Source organism: Pungitius pungitius, chromosome 13 (genome assembly GCF_949316345.1).
Source record: "Pungitius pungitius chromosome 13, fPunPun2.1, whole genome shotgun sequence".
NCBI lineage: Eukaryota > Metazoa > Chordata > Actinopteri > Perciformes > Gasterosteidae > Pungitius > Pungitius pungitius.
In genome coordinates, this window is record NC_084912.1 from 6,581,945 (window position 1) to 6,605,236 (window position 23,292).

At 41.3% G+C, this 23,292-nt stretch overlaps 1 protein-coding gene across 2 annotated transcripts in view; it reads right to left on the reverse strand.

Annotated features, from left to right (window-relative positions):
• sorcs3b (sortilin related VPS10 domain containing receptor 3b) overlaps positions 1-23,292 on the reverse strand; it is a 69,915-nt gene that overhangs the window by 33,335 nt on the left and 13,288 nt on the right. The window contains exon 1 of one of the 2 annotated variants that reach the window (XM_037465930.2): positions 1,826-2,850. The exons of the other annotated variant lie outside the window; for it this stretch is intronic. Within the exon in view, the coding sequence (XP_037321827.2) occupies positions 1,826-2,509 (684 nt within the window). The 5' untranslated portion in view covers positions 2,510-2,850. Of the gene's footprint in view, positions 1-1,825; positions 2,851-23,292 lie in introns of those variants that run through there. 2 annotated transcript variants of the gene reach the window in all.

Genomic DNA, 23,292 nt, shown 5'->3' on the forward strand with positions numbered 1-23,292 from the left:
TTAGTTCCCGCGGTCGACTGCGCACGCGTGACGTGATGCGATTTTCATCAATGGCGGGCGATCTACTGGCACTGCCTCGGCGATGGACCTCGTGGGCTCACCTGGCGCAGAGCTACGGCTCCAGGCTTTGGTGTCTCACACAATCACAGAAATCAAATAAAAAAGACGGCAGGGCTGATTTGTGGACAGATTTGAGGTTTTGTAAGATGAATTTTTTATCAAATGCTTTACCCCCTCCGCCCCCCTCGCATTCACCATCACCTGCTACATCTTTCTCATTTCACTCTCTGTGGGACTTTACATCTCGGCCGGATCACAGGCAAAGTCTTGGATTGAATATTTGATTGAGCTACCCTAGACCACGGGAATGAAGTAATTTTCCTTCAAATGTTCCTTTTAGATTGGATTTATTATCTGTCATTTACATCTATTATAGTCTGAGCTCTAACACCCAGTCATAAAATGCCATCAATTTAAACTCTGCAGTTCCACTCATACTTTTTGAGCCCCAGACAGGGGTCCAGACTGTATAAATCTCACATGTTGACTGGCTGCAGTGACAAGCTCATCAGTGATGATCCAGTGAACAGTGTCCTGCAGTATAAAAGGCCATTGTTGCTGAAGACATCTCAAACCAACAACATATTTCACAATACACCTCCACAAATCAGATTGTATTTCTGGTTTATTCCAACGGAGACTGTGCGTAGCAATACATCATTTTGGGCAGAGTTTGCGACGCCTTTGACGTAATGAAATATGTTACCAGACAAAAAATGAAAAAGATCGTAATTTGTGTGTGGCGGTTAAAAAAGCCATCCTTTTAAAAAACATCTGCAGGGTTGGATATTGTATGGATATTAGGAGAGTTTCTGGGACACACAAATCTTCTGATTAATGTTCCCGACACACACCCTTTGCCCCAACAAACTGAGTTAATCTGAATTACCTGCAGTAAAAAAAGACAGAGTAGCCCCATTGTTTAGTCTAAGCCTGGGTATAATTTTAAGATCCTTGTACCTGATAAATACTGGAGCTTGCAAACAGGTTTGCATGCCGCATGAGATAAGATCTCCCTTGTTTTGTCTTAGTGGTGGTGAAATGGTGTGCGTGTGTGTGTCTGTGTGAAGATAGGGGGTGATCTGGGTGGCTGCTGCAGTATCTTGTCACTCGTTTCGGCGGTGCATAGTTCCATCAACCTGTTTTGAAGTGCAAAGCTCGGTAACTTTGAACCAGAAGCATATTAATACAACAGGCAATTAAGACCACTACCAACAATTGTCAAAGACAAAAGCCTGGTGGATTTCCAAAAAGGTCATACTGAGTCTCATCAGTGTCACATTAGTTGGTTGGACACAATCTTTATTAGTAGCTATTGCACCTTCCTGAGAGACAATACTTATAATATTTCATAGATAATTATTGTATTGTGATTGCTTCGCGTAAATGAACCTGCGGGGATAACTGTTCATTTTAGGTTCAGGACACAGACACGTTGTTAAAAAAAAATATATATGTCACGCGGTTTGGGAATCCTGCAGGTGAACGTTGGAGTCCATCAGACGCGCAGTGCGTTCACACTCATGAAAGCACGACCATGCATGTGGAGCGAGAACATGTACCGCTCATTCTCACTGGTACTTGTGCGTTGGTATTAAATGACTTTTGGAGGTAGAAACGACACCTGGCGCTCCTTATCTATTTTAAAACGGATACAGAATTGAGGTTCCAGAGAAATGGGAATATTTGCGTCGTAACAAGTGCATTGGGGAGATGCTGAGACGATGATATGAACTAGTGTGTATTTGGTCAAACTGGAACTCACGCTGCTGTTGTGTCCGGACCAGTGCACCATCGCCTGGTTGTGCGCAGAGTCTCCCGATAGAGCGAAAGTAGAGGTGTCCAGGTGCGGTTCACTTTGCCTCGGGTTAGACCCTCTGGTTTCCTCTCCTGTGCGTCGGTACTCGGGTCTGGAGTTGGAGACACCTTGGACCGTCTCCACAAAGCGCCCTTTCGACCCAGCTTCTCCCCGGGAACTCCTATCCACGTTGTCTGTAAATGTTGTACGCACGTTCCTCTTTGCCCGCTTTTTTGTGTCAGAAAATGTATTTTCTAACATTACATTCGTTGCGGGTCCCCCTTGGTTGTCCTCGGATATGTTATTAACCTTTTCACCTGGAATTTTGCGGCGATTGTGACAGTTTGGTGCCGTTTTGTTGCCGATCCGCGCATCGTTTCCAAGTCCTCTCAGTGTTTCGCTCTCTACTTTCTTGCGAGTGTTCGGTTTCAAAGCAACGACTGCGTCCGATGCAGAAGCGATGAAAACTTTTGCGCTATCTTCGGCTTCAACCTCCGTCGATTTTCGGGCTGTAAGTTCCTCCAGCGCAGTCACATCCAGGCGATTTGATCTCGGAGAACTCACTTCCGCTTGAGCCACAAACTTGGGGCGAAGGGAGTCGAGCAACGCGAAAGCCAGGAGGGAAAACCTCGCAAATGACCTCAGTCCCATTGTGTTCTTTCAAAGTGACACAAAATAAAATAGGTAAAGAAACTTCTAAAAGATCCCCGGCATCGCCTTTACGAGGAAGACACCATTCCGCACATGAGCTCTCGTCCAGGAATTTGTCAAAGTGAGGGACCAGTTGGGGAGGCGCTGCGCATCAGGCGAGCGCGCCGACAGAGTGACTGCAGAAAACGATCTGAGCTCATTGTCCATGAGGGTATTTGGGGAGAAAGGGCTTTGAAATGTTTTTTTTTCTAATTTTATGATTTAATTTTTTTCTCCTGGGATGCCAAAGCGTTTTATTCTGCACCGTTTTGGAGGCTATTTAAGTAGACGCATGAAAGTTATCCAAAACAGCACGTTATTGACAGGAGAAGTCATCCGTGCTCTGCAGAACAGCGGAGTGTTCACGCTGTGGCAATTTTTCTTTGCCCCTGAAACGACGGAAAAACACAATTTACTTGCATCAATCACCTCCGGATTCACGTGTCAACTATGTGCAAGCCGTGTCCACGTGCCGAGTGCCTTTTGCGCAAATTCACTTGGACTTCCTGCCAAAGATCAAGAAGTGATCCGATGTCATTTTATGTGCATAGCTGCAGATGTTCAAGGTTTTCTCCACTGTCGGTATTTCTGGTGACACTCTAAGGTTTTTTTTTTTAATTAGGCCACTAATAGGATTCACCTCAGGCCTTCTACTGCACAACAGCCCACGAAACAAGGAGACCTTTGAAGTCATACTGTGATACATTTGCTGTGATCTGCATGACTTTTGGTGGCACGCCGGCAAAAGCAAGCCTTCAACAACGCTGCTTTAATCATGGCACCTTCACATTTTGCATTATTTATTTATTTATATACTGTGCACGTTTAAAAAAAAAAACATCTTTCTCTGAATCAATATGCTACTTGAAATGTATTAGTTTCAATTAGTGGAGCCAAATGAATTCTTAAATGAAATGCCTATTTCCTGCTGATAGGGCCCTTTTTCAGTAGTAGTAGCTTTCTTTCCCCTGAAACATACTGCAGAAGTGTTTGTTTCAGCGGCACAAATGCAGAAGATTTTTCTTTTCAAGTGAAGGATTTCCTTCTTTTTCAAGGACGACAAACCCACATTTAAATTAAAAGAACAGGAATGCAACCATTTAATTGAATGAGAAGAAAGTGTGTCCAAACCTTTGACTGGTACTGTATGTCGCTGTTATGTGGGGGCGGATGTCACGTGTGTTATGAGAGCAATTACTCCTTCCTGTCAATGTAAAACCAATCCGAGACCTGAACACACATAAGCACAGACTTCCACACTTGCGCTAATATGCCTGCCATTGGACAGTGAACACAATGCCTGAAAACCAGCAAAACCACATCACATATGTTTTCAGAATACATGTTCAGGACTGCCGCTATTTACTCTACCGAGGAGCAACCGCCGGCTGCAAAATCCCGCATTTACTGAGCTGTAAAAAAAAAATGCTGAAGCGTGGGGGATGAGAATATTCTCCGTCCTTGAATGCTGCACAGCCAGAAATGAGCACAAAACAACCCAGTGGAAGAAACGAAATTGACATTAGTTCATTGCTGAGAACAGCGCCTTTCTCATCTTGCACATGGCCGTCGACAGCGCAGTAAAAACAGCAATCAGAAGACCAGCCAGCGCTGCCATCCTCCTCGGGAAGGATCACTTCTTGGTCACTGTGTTTTTTCTTTTTCTTTTGGCACGGCTGTACAAACAAATTGAGAGTCATGCAAGTGAGGGCTGCGGGGCAGCAGGTGCTACCGTTGCAACTTCGCTGCAAAGCCAGACAGCTCCCTCTCTCCACAGGCCATTCCCGCCAGAACGCCTCTGCAATGAGAGGGTAATTGGACTGATCACACTCTGTTTACCCATTATGGTGCTAAAATGAAGTGGGTTGTTCCCAAACACCCTTTGACAGGCCTGGAAGGGAGGAGGAGCCTCTTTCATCAACGACACGTCTTTAAATCAGTACTAACCTTGGGCCGGGAGAGCATTGTGTGGATTTCTGCATGTTTGTTTCTTATTTTGTGCGTGTGTGTTTTTCTGTTTTTGTGTGTGTGAGAGAGAGTGAACGAAAAAGAGCCCTGTGTTGATATGTAAAGAATTATCTGGGGGCGAAGCGTTCTAATGTGTCTCGGTATGCGCGTCCATATGCGCCACACATCCTGTGTGTGCTTAAAACTATGAGAAAGAACATTGCATATTCCTGGGTGGAGAACATCTCAGTTTCTGCATGAATCTCAACCACCGTGAGAGGGAATGAGAGAAGAAGAGAGACGAGAGGCTGAGACCCGAAAAGTGTACATCGGTGTGGCTCATTCATTTTTATGGGCTCTCCTCCCCAGTGTAGATCATTAGCAAGATTATCAGATGTAATCATCTCATTCTGGTGGCGCATAACTTAGACGGCCCCTTGCAAACAGCCCCGTCCTCTCTCCTGTTTTTGCCGAAGACAGGGAGCAAGCTCCAAAGCTTTCAGGACAAAATCCCATTTGTGCATCCGCTGTCTGCATCCCAAGCTTGTTAGTTCCAACACTTCAGTGATCCCGGCGGAGCAGACGCATAGGCAGCAGCAGGAACCATAATGGCCATCGCCCAGACAGCCCGTACTCGCATGCAGGAGATGAACAGCAAGGTGCATACTCCACTCGGCTGTACCCACGCCATTAAAAAGAGAAACGCTCTTTCATTGAACATGGCAACACTTGTTTTCTACCTCCTTCATTGTCTAATTGAAAGAAAGGCATTTTAAAATCACAGTGGGAGTGGCTTAGGACAGTTTGCCACTGTAATAAACTGGCCGCTCATTGGTGAATCCATGGATTACTAATATCTCTTTGATGTCTTTGTTCTTGAGCCTTTTCCCTGTGCATGAACACAGCAACTAGCCTGTCGAGATATCAATACAATTTGCTTGATATCCCACAGCTGCAGCCCAACAGTTTGCAGGATTTTCTCAGATATTCTGGGTCAGTTACAGTTTTTGTTCCTTCATCTGTATTCTTTAAGATGGTCCAAATTGTTTAAAGGATATTTTCAGTGTATTACAACTTGCTAGAGTGCTATAATTTGACCATTTTGTTAGTTATGATTACACTGCAACCACCAACGTGTTTCTGGGAACAGGGGAACATTACAAAAGATGAGGGGAAAACACACGCAGTTAGATGATCAGGTTGTAAGCCAACAGTTCAGGTACATGGAGCACAATTCTTTGGAGGTAAAGTACTAAGTGAGCACTCCCATAATGTCTCTCTTTGCAATACTGTCTCCTTGAATTGTAATATGGCACCTAAAAGGTAAGAAATGCGATATTACCCTAAATGTCTATTCTATCAATCTCAATGGTGAAATTATGTTAATGAGTGTATCTGCAATTTCTCAAAATGGGAAAACTGAGCATATCAGTAAAGTGCTTTACTGACAATGTGTGTCATTAGTCGTCCCTGCAGTGCAATCTGCGCTCTTGCAATACAAAATGCACTATTAGCAATTATGCACGATAATATATGGTTATGTTTAGGCACAATGCTTCCCTAGAGGTAGGAAACAATGATAGACGAGAGTTACAAGTTGTACACATGTTTAAAAAAAAAAGATCCCTGTTAGAGGCCGGCCTAATAGAACACCACTCTCATTTCTCCTTTACACCATTTTAAGTTTTTTTTTCTTGTGAATATTACCTTTGCATGGTCTCCCCTCCAACCTGCAAGTTGGGTAACACTGATGCCTTACATCGACACCCCTCTGAATGTGTGTTTCAGTCACTCACTGACTACCGTTTCAAGCTGTTTCCCTGCCATGTGCCAAATATATGCTGGAAAAAGCTAGTAAACCCCAAGTAGAGTTAGAATGTAAGGCACAATTAAATTATTAATTCAAGACTAAATTCTTCTATTAAACCACCGCTGGGACTGTAATGTGTGTGTGTGTGTGCGCGCCCGTATGTGGCTCCAAATAATACATTTTGCTGAAATATCTCACCACAACATGACCAGCAGATATAAAGACACAATTATGCAGCTGCTGTGTTTATTTCTAATGAACTTGTTTATTGATACTGGAGAGCAGACGCCATCTGTTATCAAGCAGAAATTCTTTGACCCAATTTGAAAATACCAGATCTGTCTCTTGAAGGGAAAATACCAGCAATGTTATGCGGGACGGCAGTTTGACTTTGCACAAATTAACATTTCTTTTGTACCGTTGCCCAGTTGTTAGCATATGCCACTAACTGCTGTGTCTTCAGCATGGATGCCTCCCACGGGGGGGGGGGGGGGATTCCTCAATGGGAGGTATCCACGAAGACACTCATACATCTTCCTCTTCCCGACGAAGCCCATTTCTAACCCGATACAGACAAACAAAGAGAGGAATGTGAAAAGTCGTACTCGTGTTAATGAGACTGACCATAGAGGAGCGTGGTGGCGATGAGAAACGTGCTCATCCGGTTCCCAGTTCCTGCAGCACAACGATGATGTTTCTGTCTGAGAACACGTTGTACTTTACAGAACGGCTGCAGTTCATTTACAGTTTACATGAATACATTTTTTTTTTTATTTTGTTAAGGTTGAGGCTGAATCTACAGAGTGACCTCTGTTGGAGACATCATCATTGTACGGACACAATCTTGATTCTCTGGTTTCTGGCCTTAGGACATCTTTTATGTCCACAAACATTCCGACTTTATTGTGGGAGGAATAAATGCATACTTAAAATCAAGTCTTATTTAAGTTAGTTCCAGCAGGATTGTGGACGGCAAACAACAACAAGAATAGATTAGATTTAAAAAAGTGATTTGCCCGAACCCCTTCCCTCCTGGTTGGCATTAGGATGATGTTGGGGTAGATTTATAGCGGCATAACATGGCAAATTAAAAGCAACCACTACGTGTCTGGAATGACAACTGATGAAGAGTCCTCCGAGCTCCAACATCATAAACAAGCATCGGCCGTATTCTTTACTGTCGCGTTATATTTTCTGCTGACAAGAGAGAAGCAAGAGGAAAGAAACTTCTTCCCCATAATGGATTCTGTCCCACATTAATACATCGGCCGTGTGGCCTAACTGGGACTTTGGGTGGGATTCCTGTAAGCCGAGAGGGAAGTCAATGCTATTGAAACCCTCGGCAACTTTTCTGTCAATCTTCTCTTTTATTATCAAAAAAGGACGTGTGAACTTGACTAAATGTGCTGCGTCTTCCTCGCTTTCTGGGTTTCTACCGGACGGCCAATTGCTTACCAACAAACAACGCCTCCCCCCCCCCCCCCCCCATCACACACACGTACGCCTCACCATACGTTTCTCCTCTTTGTCTCCCTCTCCTTCTTGGTCTGTTTGTCTTCCTTTCAAGTACATTCCCACCACCATGCCCAACCCTCTCTCTGTCTATGTGCCTCCACTTGCACTTCCTCGCTTCTTTCCCATCTCACGCCTTTTGAAGTCTGAGACAGCTCGTGATCCAACGTGATTCTTTTTTTTTGGACAGCCAAAAGGGAAATGGCTCAGAAAGATGGGCTCAAGTTCGATTACAGCTGTTAATCAAAAATCTACACTGCCCAGCGTGGCGTGATGTGAGAAATGATTTTGGTTTCGATGTGTCAAAGTCACTGTACGTTACCTGCATCAGCCTATATGAAGATATATCGTCCTGTAAAACTGGAAACATTACTCCCCAGGCAGAATTATAAAAATGAAAACTTGCTGGGAGAATACAGAGCACACAGCCGTGAAGAAACAAAAGAAACTCAAAGCAGAATATATGCACACCAAAATATCCACGCTCAAGGTACTGCATCTTCTCTGCCTCAGTGCAGAACCCATATGTATTACTCTTCTGCAACCCCTATATTATGTTCTCTGACGATGTTGTTGAGCATTTACTCTCACCGGCTTTTTTCAATTTTCATGTGATTGTAAAATCTTTCAACTCATTCTGGTGGCACGAAAGCAGTACGCGTTATGGTCTGCCAGATCGTTTTCCGCTTGTTCACATTATAACTTTGGGATCCGTTAAAGCACAAAATGTTGAAACCCCACATACTGTGGTTCCAAAGGATAATTATAGTATTGTTAAAACTTCTTGTTTTTGCAGTTTTGGTAGTTATGCAGGTCGGTCAGGAGTTACTTGACACATCTTGTGAATTACAAATTACAGGTTAGTGACTTTTAGAATTTCGCAACAGAAAAAGTAAATAGTTGTGTTACTGACGACTTCACTTTCTTTACCGTGGAAAGAAAACTCAAAATCTCCCACATCCACACATCAGCATTTATTAACAGGCCAGCATAGCAAACATAATGTTACTTGAAAAAACCCAAAGAACAAAAATTTGTTCTGTATTTGTAGAAACAAGCAACCCTACCACACGGTCCTTATGTGAAGGTAACAGCAGTGTACAATTTAACAACAGAAATTGTGTGCATCTTGCTGAACAATAAAACAATATTTTTCTAAAGGCTTATAAACTGATACACCAATTGTACCATGCAATTGCATTACATGTTTCAGAAATACGTTAAAAGAAAGTAGAAATAATGCATTTCTAATGAAATGCAGTGAAAATTGAAAAGCAATATTTGTTCTGTCTTGTTTTTCTCTCATCGGACTGTCGTGGGAATGAACACAAAACATACAAGCCCTCAGCATTCATTCACTAGCCACCACCTCTGCTGGTTGGATCTTCATCATTATCCCAAGGTCCCACTATCTTTCATATTCATGCTGTACAGAATGATGGCGCTGAATTGCATGCCACAGGATTCACTTAATAGTTTTTCTTTCTAATTTTCAATTGCAATACCAGGCTGTCACATTTACAGTCTGCACGGTAAATCTCTTGCTAAAACTGTGCAAATGAAGAATGTGAGACAGATGTATTAAACCCTCTCATTCCTCACAGTGCAATTGCATACTGTACCTAGAGGACCAGAGCAAAGCAGACAGCTAATTATAAAGCGAGGGTCAATTCAGGGCACAAGATGGAGACAAATGAAATGGAAGAACAATGAGGGAGCCCGGAGGACTACAATAGATACCGTGATGGAGTCTAGAAGTGCTGCAGATGGATCTGCAACACTCTTAGTCATCACTGAAACGCTGCGTTTTATCACTAGTATCATGCTGCTTGACAACAGGATCACATATTAATCTACCTGTCTGAATGCACAGAATACTGTGACATCAAAATGTCATTTAAATGCCAAATCAGTTGTTTTTTTTGCATTATCCCGTGTTTTATGGCCAGAAACATGTGAACGCCCCCCTCTAGATACGTTAATGTTCTGTTTTATACAATTTGTTCAGTTAGGATGAACAGAAATGTTGATGCTACAACATAAAGGAGAAGGCTATTTGAGACAATAGTGTGCATCAAATATTTTGGCAACATTTGTTCTTAATATAAAACGGCGCAACCTGAGTTTGTTTGAGACTGATGATGGTCACTATATTGAAAAAACCTTTGAGTTTTCAAACGCAAACCTAATTTAAAATAATAGTCCTTAATCATGCTTAAATAAATGTTGTATTTATGGTTTTGTTGGCCCACTTGTAGAGTCAACAAATGTCATGTTACTGCTGTATGTATTAACATATATTAACATAATCCACCCTGTGATTTAAAACTGGTAAATATCTGACTTTACCTGGTCCAAGGAAAAAGCCACTAAAAAGAAGTACACAATACAAGCCTGGCATGAAGTATAGGAACTAAAGGTAAAACAAATAAATGCAAATTCTAACCCCCCTAACAAGCTTAGAATATTCCAAACTACAGGTACGTTTGTGAGAAAAATCCTGCAGAGCCAAGTTTTATGGACAAGCCCCGTGCACTGCGCAGTATTTCCTTTACCAAACTGCAATGCACACATCTAACACACATAAATGTAACGTAGACACGTACATGTCTGCCTTTTTTTCAGAGTTACAAAGAGAGAACACAGGAGTTGCAGAGCATGTAAGATATATACAGTATATGCGCTACCGGACAAAAATTAATTTCGGTTGACTTGAGATTGATTTCGGTCCACCTCCAATTTATAAAACTGACAAGTGGCTCTAATGGACTTAATAAATCAAAGTGCAAACAATTTACACTGGTGGTGCTAGTATATTTTATTAATTTAATTAATGTTGAAATGACAAATCCAAATTGATCTGTTTCAGCAACGCACTTGGATTATCTTTGTCAAATATATTCACATTTTGTTCACTCAAAGCTTCCGTTTTGGTAAAAAAAAGCTCTTGTGTACACTTCTACTGACTAAACTGTGAACATAGTGGAGCACTTAGCCGCTGACGAGTGAGATATTTCCCAAAAGAGTTGTCAAAGAGCCAAAACTGATCAGAAACCAGAGGGAATATTGAACTTATATTTACAGGCCCGACCCAAACATTGCTCCAATCGAATACTAACGCACAAAAATCATTTAATCCCAGTTTAAAAAAAAGACTAAATCTGGTATTTCCAGGCATTACTTACAAACGTGCATGGTGCATTCTTGTTCAAAAACAAACACAATGCATTCAGAAAGGAAGAGTTTAAATAACTTTATGCAGCAGTACAGGTATAGTTTAGTGAATTTATACGCATGCTCGAGCCATCGCTGATGTGTGAAGTGAAGACAGCCACGATGTTGTGTGTCGTGGTTGGATCCATTGTTGCCTTTCTAGTGCGGCGGAGGCCATCATTCACATCACTGCTGATTAGGTACCAACTTCAATACGAAAAAATGTGACTCATGGTTCGTTCACTGCCTTTTTAGAAGACTTGTCATTCACCGCTGGCAACCGTGGCAACAGAGGAGAACACGGTATTCAGATTGAATGTGCCCCAGGTATGTAGATGGCTGGAGTGGTCAGGTGATGGGAAAAGGAGGGAAAATTCCAATAGCATCAAGAAGATGGAGGAAAAAGAGCAATGAAGGGAATGAGGAACAGGGGATGTTGCTGTAGAGGAGCTACACAGAAAGACTGTGACAATTCTAGCATCAGAAGATATAACTATACTGTGTTTGGATCATTTTTTTGTGTCTTGAATAACCCTTTATTTCATCCTTATTAAATACCCTGCTATTAAAATACTGGATATTAACAGGCTTGTGTTCTGAGATGAAAACATAAATCATGAATAAATGAAAGATCACATTTAATTTGGTGTTTCACCGCAGTGTCAACATGGTCATTGCAAGTCGCTGAAGCAAAAAATAATTGGTAGAGCAAGAGTTTTTAAATGCTGAGGGTAGAAAACATGGTATGGTCATTCATAATTTCCAAAGTTTAAACTGCCTCCTGTCAGGCCGGGGGGCTGAGTCTTATCAGGAATGACACCACCTTTACTCCCCGGATCCCCTGACTACTCACTCTAAACTCTACACGTTTTGCTCCACCCTGAGAGGAAACACGCAGCAGTTAATCTGCAGAAAAGGTTACTTTAGCAAGCATACCTACGCAGAGGTTATGCGTGCGTACCCATTACCGAATCACTTGACATCACAGGAGGTCTGATGGAGGTACTCTGATAGAAGCAAACGATGTGAGAGGGCGGCGTGCCGCCACGGTGCTTCCCGCTGTGCTCTTCCTCCCAGGAAGGATGGAGGCTTAATGCTTTTCCTCTGAGACTAAATTAAAGGATCGCCCCCCTCCCCCCTTCTCCCCCCGTGGCCCGGGTTCCCCTGTACTCTTCTCCCTCGAAGGTTGGTTGGCTTTCACCACAATGAGATGGAAATCTGACACAGTTAGGTGGGACTCCCGCCCGGGCCTGTACCAGGAGGAGTGGAGGTGTGTGTGACATATTTCCAGCAAGTCCTAGCTGCTCCCAGAACAGCTGCTGAGGACTGTTATGACAGCTTTCCACTGAGAGCACACCAATCCATCTTCTCCCCACGGCACTTCTATTCCAGTTAAGTCACTCTTAGTTTTCTTTTTCCATAGTTTTTGCAATGCTGTCATTCAAGCAGTCCAGAGTCGGGTTGTTGGGGGCTGAAAATGTGGTGGAATGCGTTACTTTTTTGAGTAACAACTCGGCAGGAGTAATTACCCGGGGTCTGTGAAACCCTTCATACAGTAGAAGGAAACAGTGCTCCTAAATTCTCACGCTACTTGCAGACACGGTATAAGAAGAAAAAACCCCCTTTGATCTTGCATCGTCTTATCCTCCTTTCATGTAACTTTGACAGCTTTATCAAATCAGAGGCATATAGGCCTTATGATTGTGGACAAATCTGGGCTCAGCTGTAAGGCAATAAAAGCAAAACAAAACTCACGTGTTTTCTTTTTGGTACATTCTTTTATGTGGCGTGGTGAGTAAAATCAAATATTTTGTACTTTTCACGAACTCTGCAGCGAGGTAGAAGAGTCTGCAGTTCAGTTACACACTTCACTTACACTGAATAATCTTAAAACGGGCACCTGTTTCTCTTGGCTTTGCTGTGCAATAGCAGCAGGAGACCAGAAGGAGACCCTTTTTTTTCAGAGTGGAAGCTTATGCATAAAGCTCTGCTGCAGGATGCAAAATGTAAAAGTGAGAATTTTAAAGCTTTCACCGAAAGAATCCCAGAAAACAATAGAATCTGATTTTTTTTTGATGTGCTTGCTTTGAGTCATTTAGAAGGCATTTATAATTTATTTTAATAATCTCTCTGAAACAGATGACATTGTTGTGTCCCTGATGCTGTCTAGCTATGGATTGAAGGCTGAACTATTCACTGGATATTGTATATACTGTATATGAGAATGTATATATATATGTATGAATATATATGAGATATGCAGAAGTAAAAGCTTAACAGTCAACCACGACTTAGTTAGTCAGACAGGCTCACAGCCATCAACAGAAAAACACATACAAATAATGAAGATAATGTGCACTGGTAAAACTAATAAGGCAATACCAAGAATTCCCCAAGAAGTTTGATCTGGAATTTTATTTTATTTTTGAAGCATCACTACGACAGTTGACCCAAACAATAGTTTCTCTCATCCATAACTTGAATGCTTGGTCCCTTCAGTCTGATGAAATCCTTTGTCATTTAGTTGTTATTACATAGAATTACATGATGGCCTACTTGAGTAAAATACATCAGTTTGGAAAACGTTACAACATCATTAAGCACATTCTAAGACATCATTTTTTTGGTATAGAAGATAATAAAATCAGCAACAACAATGTAGATTGTTATTTACCACTAGTCAGAAGAGATGAACGGTAGGGTTTCCACAAACAAATACTGCGTGAATCCTGATGATAAAAATCTTATTGAGATTTCAGAACATACAGACCTCCTTGAATACATTCATGTTTCATTACTGATTACCGAAATAACCACAACGGATGTTTGCCTTCTTGTTTACTAGTTATTTGTGGCGGCGTGACACTGGGTGTACGAGAAGGGGAAGCCTCGTTATGGGGCCCAGATTTACGGCTAACACCACTGGTCACATTTATTGATGTGCAATCTATAAATCACAGTTAAATACAGCTCGCACAACATGCTCCTCCTGTTGGTTGGTTTCATGTGATACATACAGTATTACCATGTCTATAAAAAAAAATGAAATGAACTTGTAAGTCTGGGAATGTTGCTTCGCTCAGAATCCTGCCGGACGGATAGCCCTCCAATGCTATGGGATGAAGAAAGATAAAGGTTGCACTGGAGAGCAATTTGTGCTTTCCCGAGAAATGAATTTAAATGTTGGGTGACCTTGCAGTCAAGTATTGCCTTGCAGTCAGGTGACTGCAAGGCAATACTTAGGCAGCCGATCCAGAATACCGCTGGAGCAGGGGCAGATGAAGCCCTGCCTAAAGCCTTCCTGAGCTCCAAACTCTCAAATCACCACTTCTCAACCAGCGGACCACAGTGCGTGGCCTCTGCGGCTTTTCCTGGCTTATGTGTATGTATTTCTGCCACTTTGTTCTGAGACTTTATGCCTCACACCATTAGCAAGCCACCTCTGCCTCTCTCTCTCTCTCTCTCTCTCTCTCTCTCTCTCCTCCTTTCTTCCTCTCTCCTCCTCTGTTCCCCGCACACGCCAGCAGGATTTAGATACCCTATGTATTATGGATGGGAAAAATAAACAGAATGCGCCAGCCATTTATATGACACACTTGTGAGATCACAGGAAAGGAACGATTAGAGTGGTCAAATAAAGCTTAAGCGGGAGACATGGGGGAGAGGTGGGAGAGGGGGGGGGAATGAAACAAAAAAAAAAACGAGATGGAGCAGGTCTTATAAATCTGCTTAATTTTTTGTGACGCTTCCCTCTGCATGTTGTCTTGTAACCAATTACATTAAAGCCACCTCCCCCCACTCTGGCTGGGAGTCTATTAAAGTAAGCCTTAATCTAATAGAGGACTTATGTATGTGTTGTTGTGATAATTAGTCCCCTCATTGAGGGTGATAGCAACTTCATCAAGCACTGCCATGGCACCAAAGGACCTCCCTCTGCACAAGTGAATTAAAATAGCTGCATATGTTTCCTATGTGTACTGCAGCGCTATACGCCTGTGAGAATATTTATTCCCAAGGTTAGAAATGAGGCACTTTTTTATTAAATGACAGACAGTCTTTCTCTTTTTCAAAAGATCCACGAAACATTCTGTCAAATGGTCATGTAGGCTATATGTTTCACCTTGAACGTTGAACATTATGGGTCAGATGTGACAACAGAAGAAAACAACACATAAACTCAGCGATGATCAAATTAAATCAGAAGAAATAACTGCTGTCACTGATATTGTTTGTTGTTTTTCTCATGTGATTAAGGATTTTTAAAAATAAAACTTTCTGTATTATCTTCTTACTATGAATAATAATATAAATACATCATTATCAGAATGTTTCAGCAGCTTGGGTTTTTTCACACAATTCAGGTTTGTTCGTTTTTCACTTTCTGCTCTTCAAACTGGTTTGAAATGCGTCGAATTCAATTGTAAAATGTTGAAAAAATATCTAAATAAAAATGTGATGACGGCGATGGGTCTCTGGCTTATGCTGCCAGCAGACTTGATCAAAGTGGATCAAATGACACCTTAATATTCATGTTTAAGCATATTGCAGAGTTATTGCCCTGTACTTTAGGACTTTATTTTTTGCACTTGTCAGTAGGCCTGTAATAAAATATATATGAAGATGATCTAAACTCTAAATAAAAACACTCAGATCATTAACGGTTCATGTGATCCAAAGAAATGATTATCTCTTGTTCCAAAACAAGACGTATGCCAGCAGGACTTCACATTTTGGCTTAAATCAAGTTTAAATTAAATGAAGCAGGTTAAAGCAAAATGTCTCCCTCATGTAAACCTATAACAATGCAGCAGGCAGTGGATATAATGACAATTCAACATCTCAACAGTTGGTCAAACACACAGGTTTCTTCCTTTGACACAAAAAGTAATATGAATATTTTCCTTGAAACATTTTGTGGGAACACATCCCAATCTAAACTAATGTAAATTCTATGAATTACACAGTGTACCTTTATGGGAGGTACATAGAACCCCCTTTCATATCAAGCCCAAAAGTTTGTAATATCATAGGGCATAAGCTGATGATAAGCTATCCAGGAAATTCAAAAGCCTGGAGAGAAAATTACTCATATCCCAAGAGCAATATCTTGGCCAAAATGAAAGTGATAAGTGTGTAACCTCGGTGGAAAAAAGGCTATGAATATATCACCGGGCTAAAATAACTCGGGTTGTCCAAATAGATCCAAAGCTTCCGCTTTTAAACGTTATGGATAAAAGAATAAGACCTCTTATGATCTTTATTTACTAATATTTGTGCCAATGAGTTGAGTCTGACCAGCGTACCTCGGTAGACATTTTACGGCATCACAGGTTCTTTGTGTTTAACCAAAAATGAAAACCGAAGGTTACTGCATCCTAGAGTATCAGCTTGAAAACCCACTGTGTTAAAATAACGTAAAAAATACAAAACGTCTGTTCGTTTTTTTTAAAGTGAAAACCCATCCAGAGTAGAACCCGACTGGCGAGTTTTCCACAGATATTCAGAGAATCTAACACTTCTACGACTTGCTTCCAATTCATCTCTTATCAACTCAAGAGAGGGGTTAGAGGAAGTCTAAGTAGACAAATTGTTTATTTTCTCACATTGCTCACCCACTTATTCCCACCAAAGATAAATAGGATCGGGATCACGGTCCACAATGCTCAGCAAAACTGTTTGGCACAGACGCTAAGCCCATTTTACAAGCACCAACCGCAGTGTTTCCTGTCAGCTGCATGACAAATAACGCTCTGGGAACCTCAAACGCACCAACTTCCCAAAGTTGGATAAAGATGAATTCAAGTTCTCATGTATGCATAATTCATTATCATTATTCTTTCTATCCTGTCAGTCTGCAACGTGTTTGAGTTCAAGGGCAAAGATGAAATGATAGCACAAAGAGGTTGGATAACTCACAATGGTAAAATGGCATTATATCTCTTCCTTAATGTTTAATCAACGCTGTCACCGAGCCCACACACAGGCTCAGTCAGACTACTCAATTTCAATGACTCCACTGTGTGCGTGTGGCTGTCTGTGTGTGTTTGTGTCAGTGTGTGTGACTGTGTATGTGACCAGCTTAGAAGCTAACATTCTCTCTGAAATGTCCTAGAAACTTTCTCTGCCGTCTGTGTATTTTTGGTTCAGAATAAGAGCTGAAAATCACCAATTAAAATGTCAATGCTAAAACCAGCCGTCAGGACAATGGCAGACTTTCATCACGCCGATGCAGTGTGTTCCATATACATATTTCATAATTGCTTTACCAGTTAAATTAATGAATTCTCCCTTTTCATCAAAAGTAGCTGCGACCAAACATGGTCATCTCGTTCATACGTGGACTCTCTGCCAATTGGATGAAAAAGCTGGACAAGTGACAATTCTAATTATCTGAAAACAAATTTGTGTTTTTTTCATGAACTGCTGGTTACTATCATTAGCTTTATTATGTGCAAAAGTGGCCAACAAAAAGTTATAGATTATAATGTTTTTTCAACAGAATCCTTTTCGTTAAAACTTTCTCAATGGGAGAATTTTGACCCTTTTTGACTAGTTTCAAAAATTAAGAGGGATATATCTTAAAATCTTAAATTCTTAAAGTTTAACCTCACAGTCCAACATTAAGGCAGTCGTTTAAATGAATGCATTCCATCTTACAGCTTATGTGACTTAATTGGCACAATGTACCGCTTTCTGAAAAAATTGTGCCTGTAATAAATTATGTAAAAAAACATCATAACTGTAAAATCTCAAACTTCTGGATTTGTGGTAGGAATGGAAAGCCGCATACTTCTATACTTATACAACACTGTCTCGTTCCTTTGTCCGTGTTTATGTTCTATGTAGCTTTGCATCAGCAAATGAGAAAATACAAATACAACAGCATGCTGGAAGCTACGCCCATTGTCCTGAAAAGGATGATACGCAAGACTTTGCTAACTTGGACCAATATAAAAAATGTTATGGTAAAATGATCAAATGTCAGAAATTCCAGGTACTCATGAAAGACACGACTGCAAAGCCACAACAAAGGCTCAGCAGCATCCCTCTATGGTCCAACGAATAGTTGAGTCCATCTGCTGACAGACAGAGTGCTGTATTCTGACTCTGCAGGTACTCTGAACCCAGCACACTGAACACTGAGCCTTTATACACCCGGGTACAGCTTCCTTTGCATCGTGATTTTCAGGGGATGCTAAATTTGATCCACTTGCAGAATGATGCAAGTTATTGATGAAAATAACTGCAGTTGAGTTGAAATTAAATAATATTATGTCTTTTAGTTACTTTGGAATTAAGGTAACTAAAAACATATTATTATTATTTATATTGCTAACATTACACAAAAACTTTAAACGAAAATATTAAAATCTGGAACTGAAGACATATAAACAAAAATCTGTGTAACTCCTAGCTGAGATGTTGAAATGTAGCTCAAACTTAGTGCAATCCTTCTCTGGAGCAACAAATAAAAGGCTCAAAGACAAGAGGGATCCAAGGGGAGGGGGAGAAAGAGAGGAGGTGTGCGACAATAAAATACAGCAAAATCCAGTAAACATACTGGGTTGGCAGCTTGTCATACTTTGGACCAAAAATCCGATCATGCAGATTTCGGAATCATACATTTGTGTAATAACAACAGAATTAACAAAGTGACGATGCATTTGTCCCACATTTGGCAAAACCATGACATCACAGGATGAAGATGGCAAGACTCACAACACACAATTAAGTAATCTGAAAATATGAAATAGTTTGTTGCTGTTTAGTGTTCACAGCACAATCGGCACAAGTTCAAAGCAATAAGCAAAATATGTGAAATAGCCCATCTAACTCTGACGGACTTTCAACGTAATCAACCCCACTTCTATTTTGTAATTCACCAGAAACATTTAATCATTCATTCATCTTTAAAGTTGATCCATCCATCACAATGTTTTTGTAATCATTACAACACATTTTTATTTTTTTATATATATGTCACTCTGTGAATAAAACCAGGCCTGAAGCTGAAGTGTACGCGTAATGTCCCCCTGCAGCAGACTTCTCAAATTCACAAATGAGAAGTCATTACGGTTGACGTGAAAATATCACAATCATTTCCTTTTCAAAGCCGTGCCTTTAACGCAAAAACAAACAAGCCGGGCCATCAGAATGTCCCCGGCATCAAGAGGAGATTATGTTTTCTTAAGTATTTTTTAGATGTGTACACTACAACACATTAGGCTCTTTATTTACTCTCTCTCTCTCTCTCTCTCTCTCTCTCTCTCAAGACATCAGACAACACTTAGCCCAGAGTGCCTGCCAGATGATGCACATTTTACACTGGATCTGAGTCCAATTTTCATTTCAGATCAGTGCCAATTGAAGGATACATATGTAAACAACATTATCTTGGTTTTGAAAGTGCATGTGACCATTAACTCCGCGTCACCTTAGAACACAAATCATACACCACAAGCTGTAGGGGCGAAGAATTCTCCTGCGCACTTCATAGAGGACGGATAAGCGGAGAGATGGGGTGGGTTTGTACTAGGGGAACATCCGCATATTGATTGTGTTAAATGTCATGTAAAGTACATCCATCTGGGGGGGGGGGGGGGGGGTATAGCACACAATCTAGGACTACATGAAGCGCCTCAAGCAGCAGACCACTGTCCCGGAGACAGATAGCGCCGAGGCGTTCAATCAGCAGTGTAACAAGAGTGAAATCCTTTCCTGTGGTGTCTAATAGCATGAGTCCCGTGTCACAAACACCGGAGGCAGTCGGGGGGGCAGAGGTCATTCCGCCCCTGGTGATATCACAGCCACGGCGACGTATCTTCAGCAGATGTGTGTGCAGAATATACCAAAAAAAAAAAAAAAAAGCCTGGATTTAATGACCGCGGCACCTTTCCAAAAATGTGTCCCTCCATGTGTCTATGAGCTGTGAAAGATATCTGACTTCGCGGGCGGGGGGGGGAGAGGTGGTCTTTCCTGCCCCCCCCCCACCTCCCCTTCCCCAGTCAATTTATGTCTTGAGTCAAGTCCTTTACAGATCAAGCTGTTTGATCCGGCTCTGTTGGCACCTTTGTCTGCTCCAAGTCCATGAGCAGCTCCGGCTTATTGACCGCGGCAGCTGTGTCGCCAGCTACAGCGGATGCCGTAGAATTTCCGTTCAGCTCATGTCAGAGTTTCATGAAAAAAGAAGATTCAGCTGTGGAAATAAGAACATGTCAACATTGATTCATGTCAAAAGAAAGGGGGGGGAAAAAAGCACTCTTTCCTTGTCCCTGATGGGCGCGCGCGAGAAAGCAAGTGTGTGTTTCTCTCTGGGTTTGTTCATGTGCATTGCATGGTATTTTGGCCAAAGCATCGTATTCCTTGAGCTAAAACTATTGACATACAAATGTTTCTATACACCACGTAAGCTAAACCTTCACAACATGAATCAAAAGATGTATATTACCCTCTAATGAACAGCTTTTTGAAGGTATGGTATGCACCAGGTTGACCAAGTTCTACCTTAACAAAGGTTCATTTGTTGACCTGGTTGTCATTATTTAGTGTGTTCCTGATATTTAGTTTATCCTCATATATCAAGGGGTGGACAAGATAACAGAAACAAACGATGATCAGTCTCATCAAAATCACATAGTTTCTTTTCTTTTTTTTACGGCAGAAGGTGCACTAAAGGGCATTGTGATTATGGCCACTTTGAAGAACTTATTTTTCATGGGGTGATAACTTTTACAGTAAGAAGGACTTGCATTGTGTTCATAAAAAAGATGTCTAACATCCTCCCAATGATTTCCGTACATTCTATTTGAAGCAGACTAAATATAGAAGTAAAGGAAATTGTTTTTCTGAAAGTGATGCTTTCCAAATTGAGGGAAATTCTTGACTGTACTGTGACAGAGAGCCAACAAAGTATTGACAGCAGATCGGAAATCTGACAAAGGCATGTTTGAGAAGAGATAATTGGAGACTGCTGTGTAATATGTTTGGATCAATACAAATCTCCCTACTCAAACATTCAAACCAACTAAGTTATTAGATGCAGACCGAATACAACAGGTTATGCCAATTATGATCCAGAAACACTTCTATTATTACAGAACTTTAATTACAGCCATTACGTATCATCTGCTTTTGAATTTCTTCAATTTCACACTTCATGGAGGCAGGGTTGTTTTTAGGTTGCTAATTGCATTGTCAAGACAACGAATGGAGATACTTGCAAGTAATTGTCTTTCAAACACAAGTAGCATACCCACCATGACGGCCAAATACAATGAGCTCTTGAGGGTGAAACTATTTTGACGTTGAATATAGAGGGAAAGAAATGCTAGAAAAAGAGGGAGGAAGGCTGAGGGCAAGTTTGGTTTGTTTGTATTTTCGTGTTTGTGGGATGCATCACAAGAGGCCTTGGCATACATTGAAGTTAACACAAATGCCAGATGATCAAAAGAATGAATGCTACTCTGCTTTAATACACTGTTTAAACATTCATTCTAATAAACGAGCATTCTTCTTTGCTCAGCCTGTGCTTTGAAAGTTACCTGACATGTATTTTGTAACAGCGTTCACGACGTTCATGTCAAGACTCTTATAATCTGGAGATACATTACAAAACCTTCTATTTGGTAAATGATTCCCCCCCCCCCCCTCTGAGAGCCATCACTTAGTGGGTTGTGCTGGTGTAATCTTTGCACATCTTTGGAGGAACCAAGTAAACCCGAGCACGACACCATGTCTGCCCTGCATGGAGAGAAAAAGGGGGGCGGGAGATGTTGCACTCGCTTCGCACACCAATGCCACTGCGGAAGAGTGGGACATTGATTTTGTACCATATAGTAATGATCAGATCAAAGGCGCAGTGTTTGACGTACTCATAAATTTGCCAGATAAGGCAATGCTTCAGCTGCCATATAGCATTTTTATTACAGAATGAGTCCAGGAGGACTGCGATCCTTCGTGCAGAAAGATATTGATGAAAGGGAAGCTCAGTATGCTGTTGTTTAGATGACTAGGACGTGGATAAATTCAACCGAGCTGCAGCGAGATAAAAAATAACAAAGATATATTAGAATCTTCACGTATGGAGTCTGCCTATATTGTGTTACATTGTGTGGGCCACCACGTAATGCTGGACGGTGCATACACACCATAGTTATTATTATAGTACTATGAGTTTAAAACGAGGTGGTGGAAACCAAAAAAAAACACTTGCTTATACATTTTTGTCTTCCTTAAGAGACAACTGTTCAGTTAGCGGCGTGTAGCAACACAAATTCAGCCTATGCAAACACCAGAGTAAGAGTTCTGTTCCTGCACCGTCTCGACTCCCCGCCTGTATGATGAAACTTTCTCTTGCTGCCGTTTCACTGGTTGCCATCATAAGTGCTGGGACTCCTGCTCAATGCTAGTTGCTACGGCTAACTTCTGGAGTTGTCGCCCAACCTCCTCCCGGGGAAGTGCAATAAAAATATGAGTCATTTTCTCATGTCAGCAGCTTTGGATTTATTCCATTGAACAAATGCTTTTTAATGCATGTGATTGACTAGTCCTCGTATGTGGCTGCGCTATTCCCTCATCTTCTCACATTGGAGAATCCTAAACATTCTCCAGCAGATCTTAAACATGGCAACTTTTCCAAACTAGTTATGTATTTAAACTACTTTTTTGCAACTTTTCCTCTGAGGCACCAAACACAGGATATGGATTGGTTCGCCGCACCACTGGGAGGCATTTTGGAAGGGATCTCAATACAATCAGTATAATCAAGAAGAACTCAAATGAATTTCATTGAACTATTGTTTAATAAATAAGGACCTGAAAATCCAATTCAATACACAGTATTTCAAGTAATACAACAGTAGACTAAAACAAATGATTCACCCCACAGATAATGAAAAATAAATGTGCAATACATACAATACAACAGAAAGTGTACACACTATCAAGTAAAAAATATGAATAGACCAATTTTTATAATTTTCTAGTCTGCTACTAAAAGCATCCCACAGCATGTCATCGACCCAGTCGTGTATGATGCTACCTGCCCATCAAACCAACAAAGCCACACAGGTACTGATGCTACAACCTTCAGCAAATTGGTGTGGCAAGTGTCTTGCCAAAGGACACGTTGACATGGACAATCTGAGTCAGAGATGGAACCGCCGACCCTCTGATTGAATGACACCCCGCTCCACCACTGAGACAGTTTTACACATTAAATTGGTAGCATATGGAGCAGCACACTTAATGTCTTGTTAGAGTT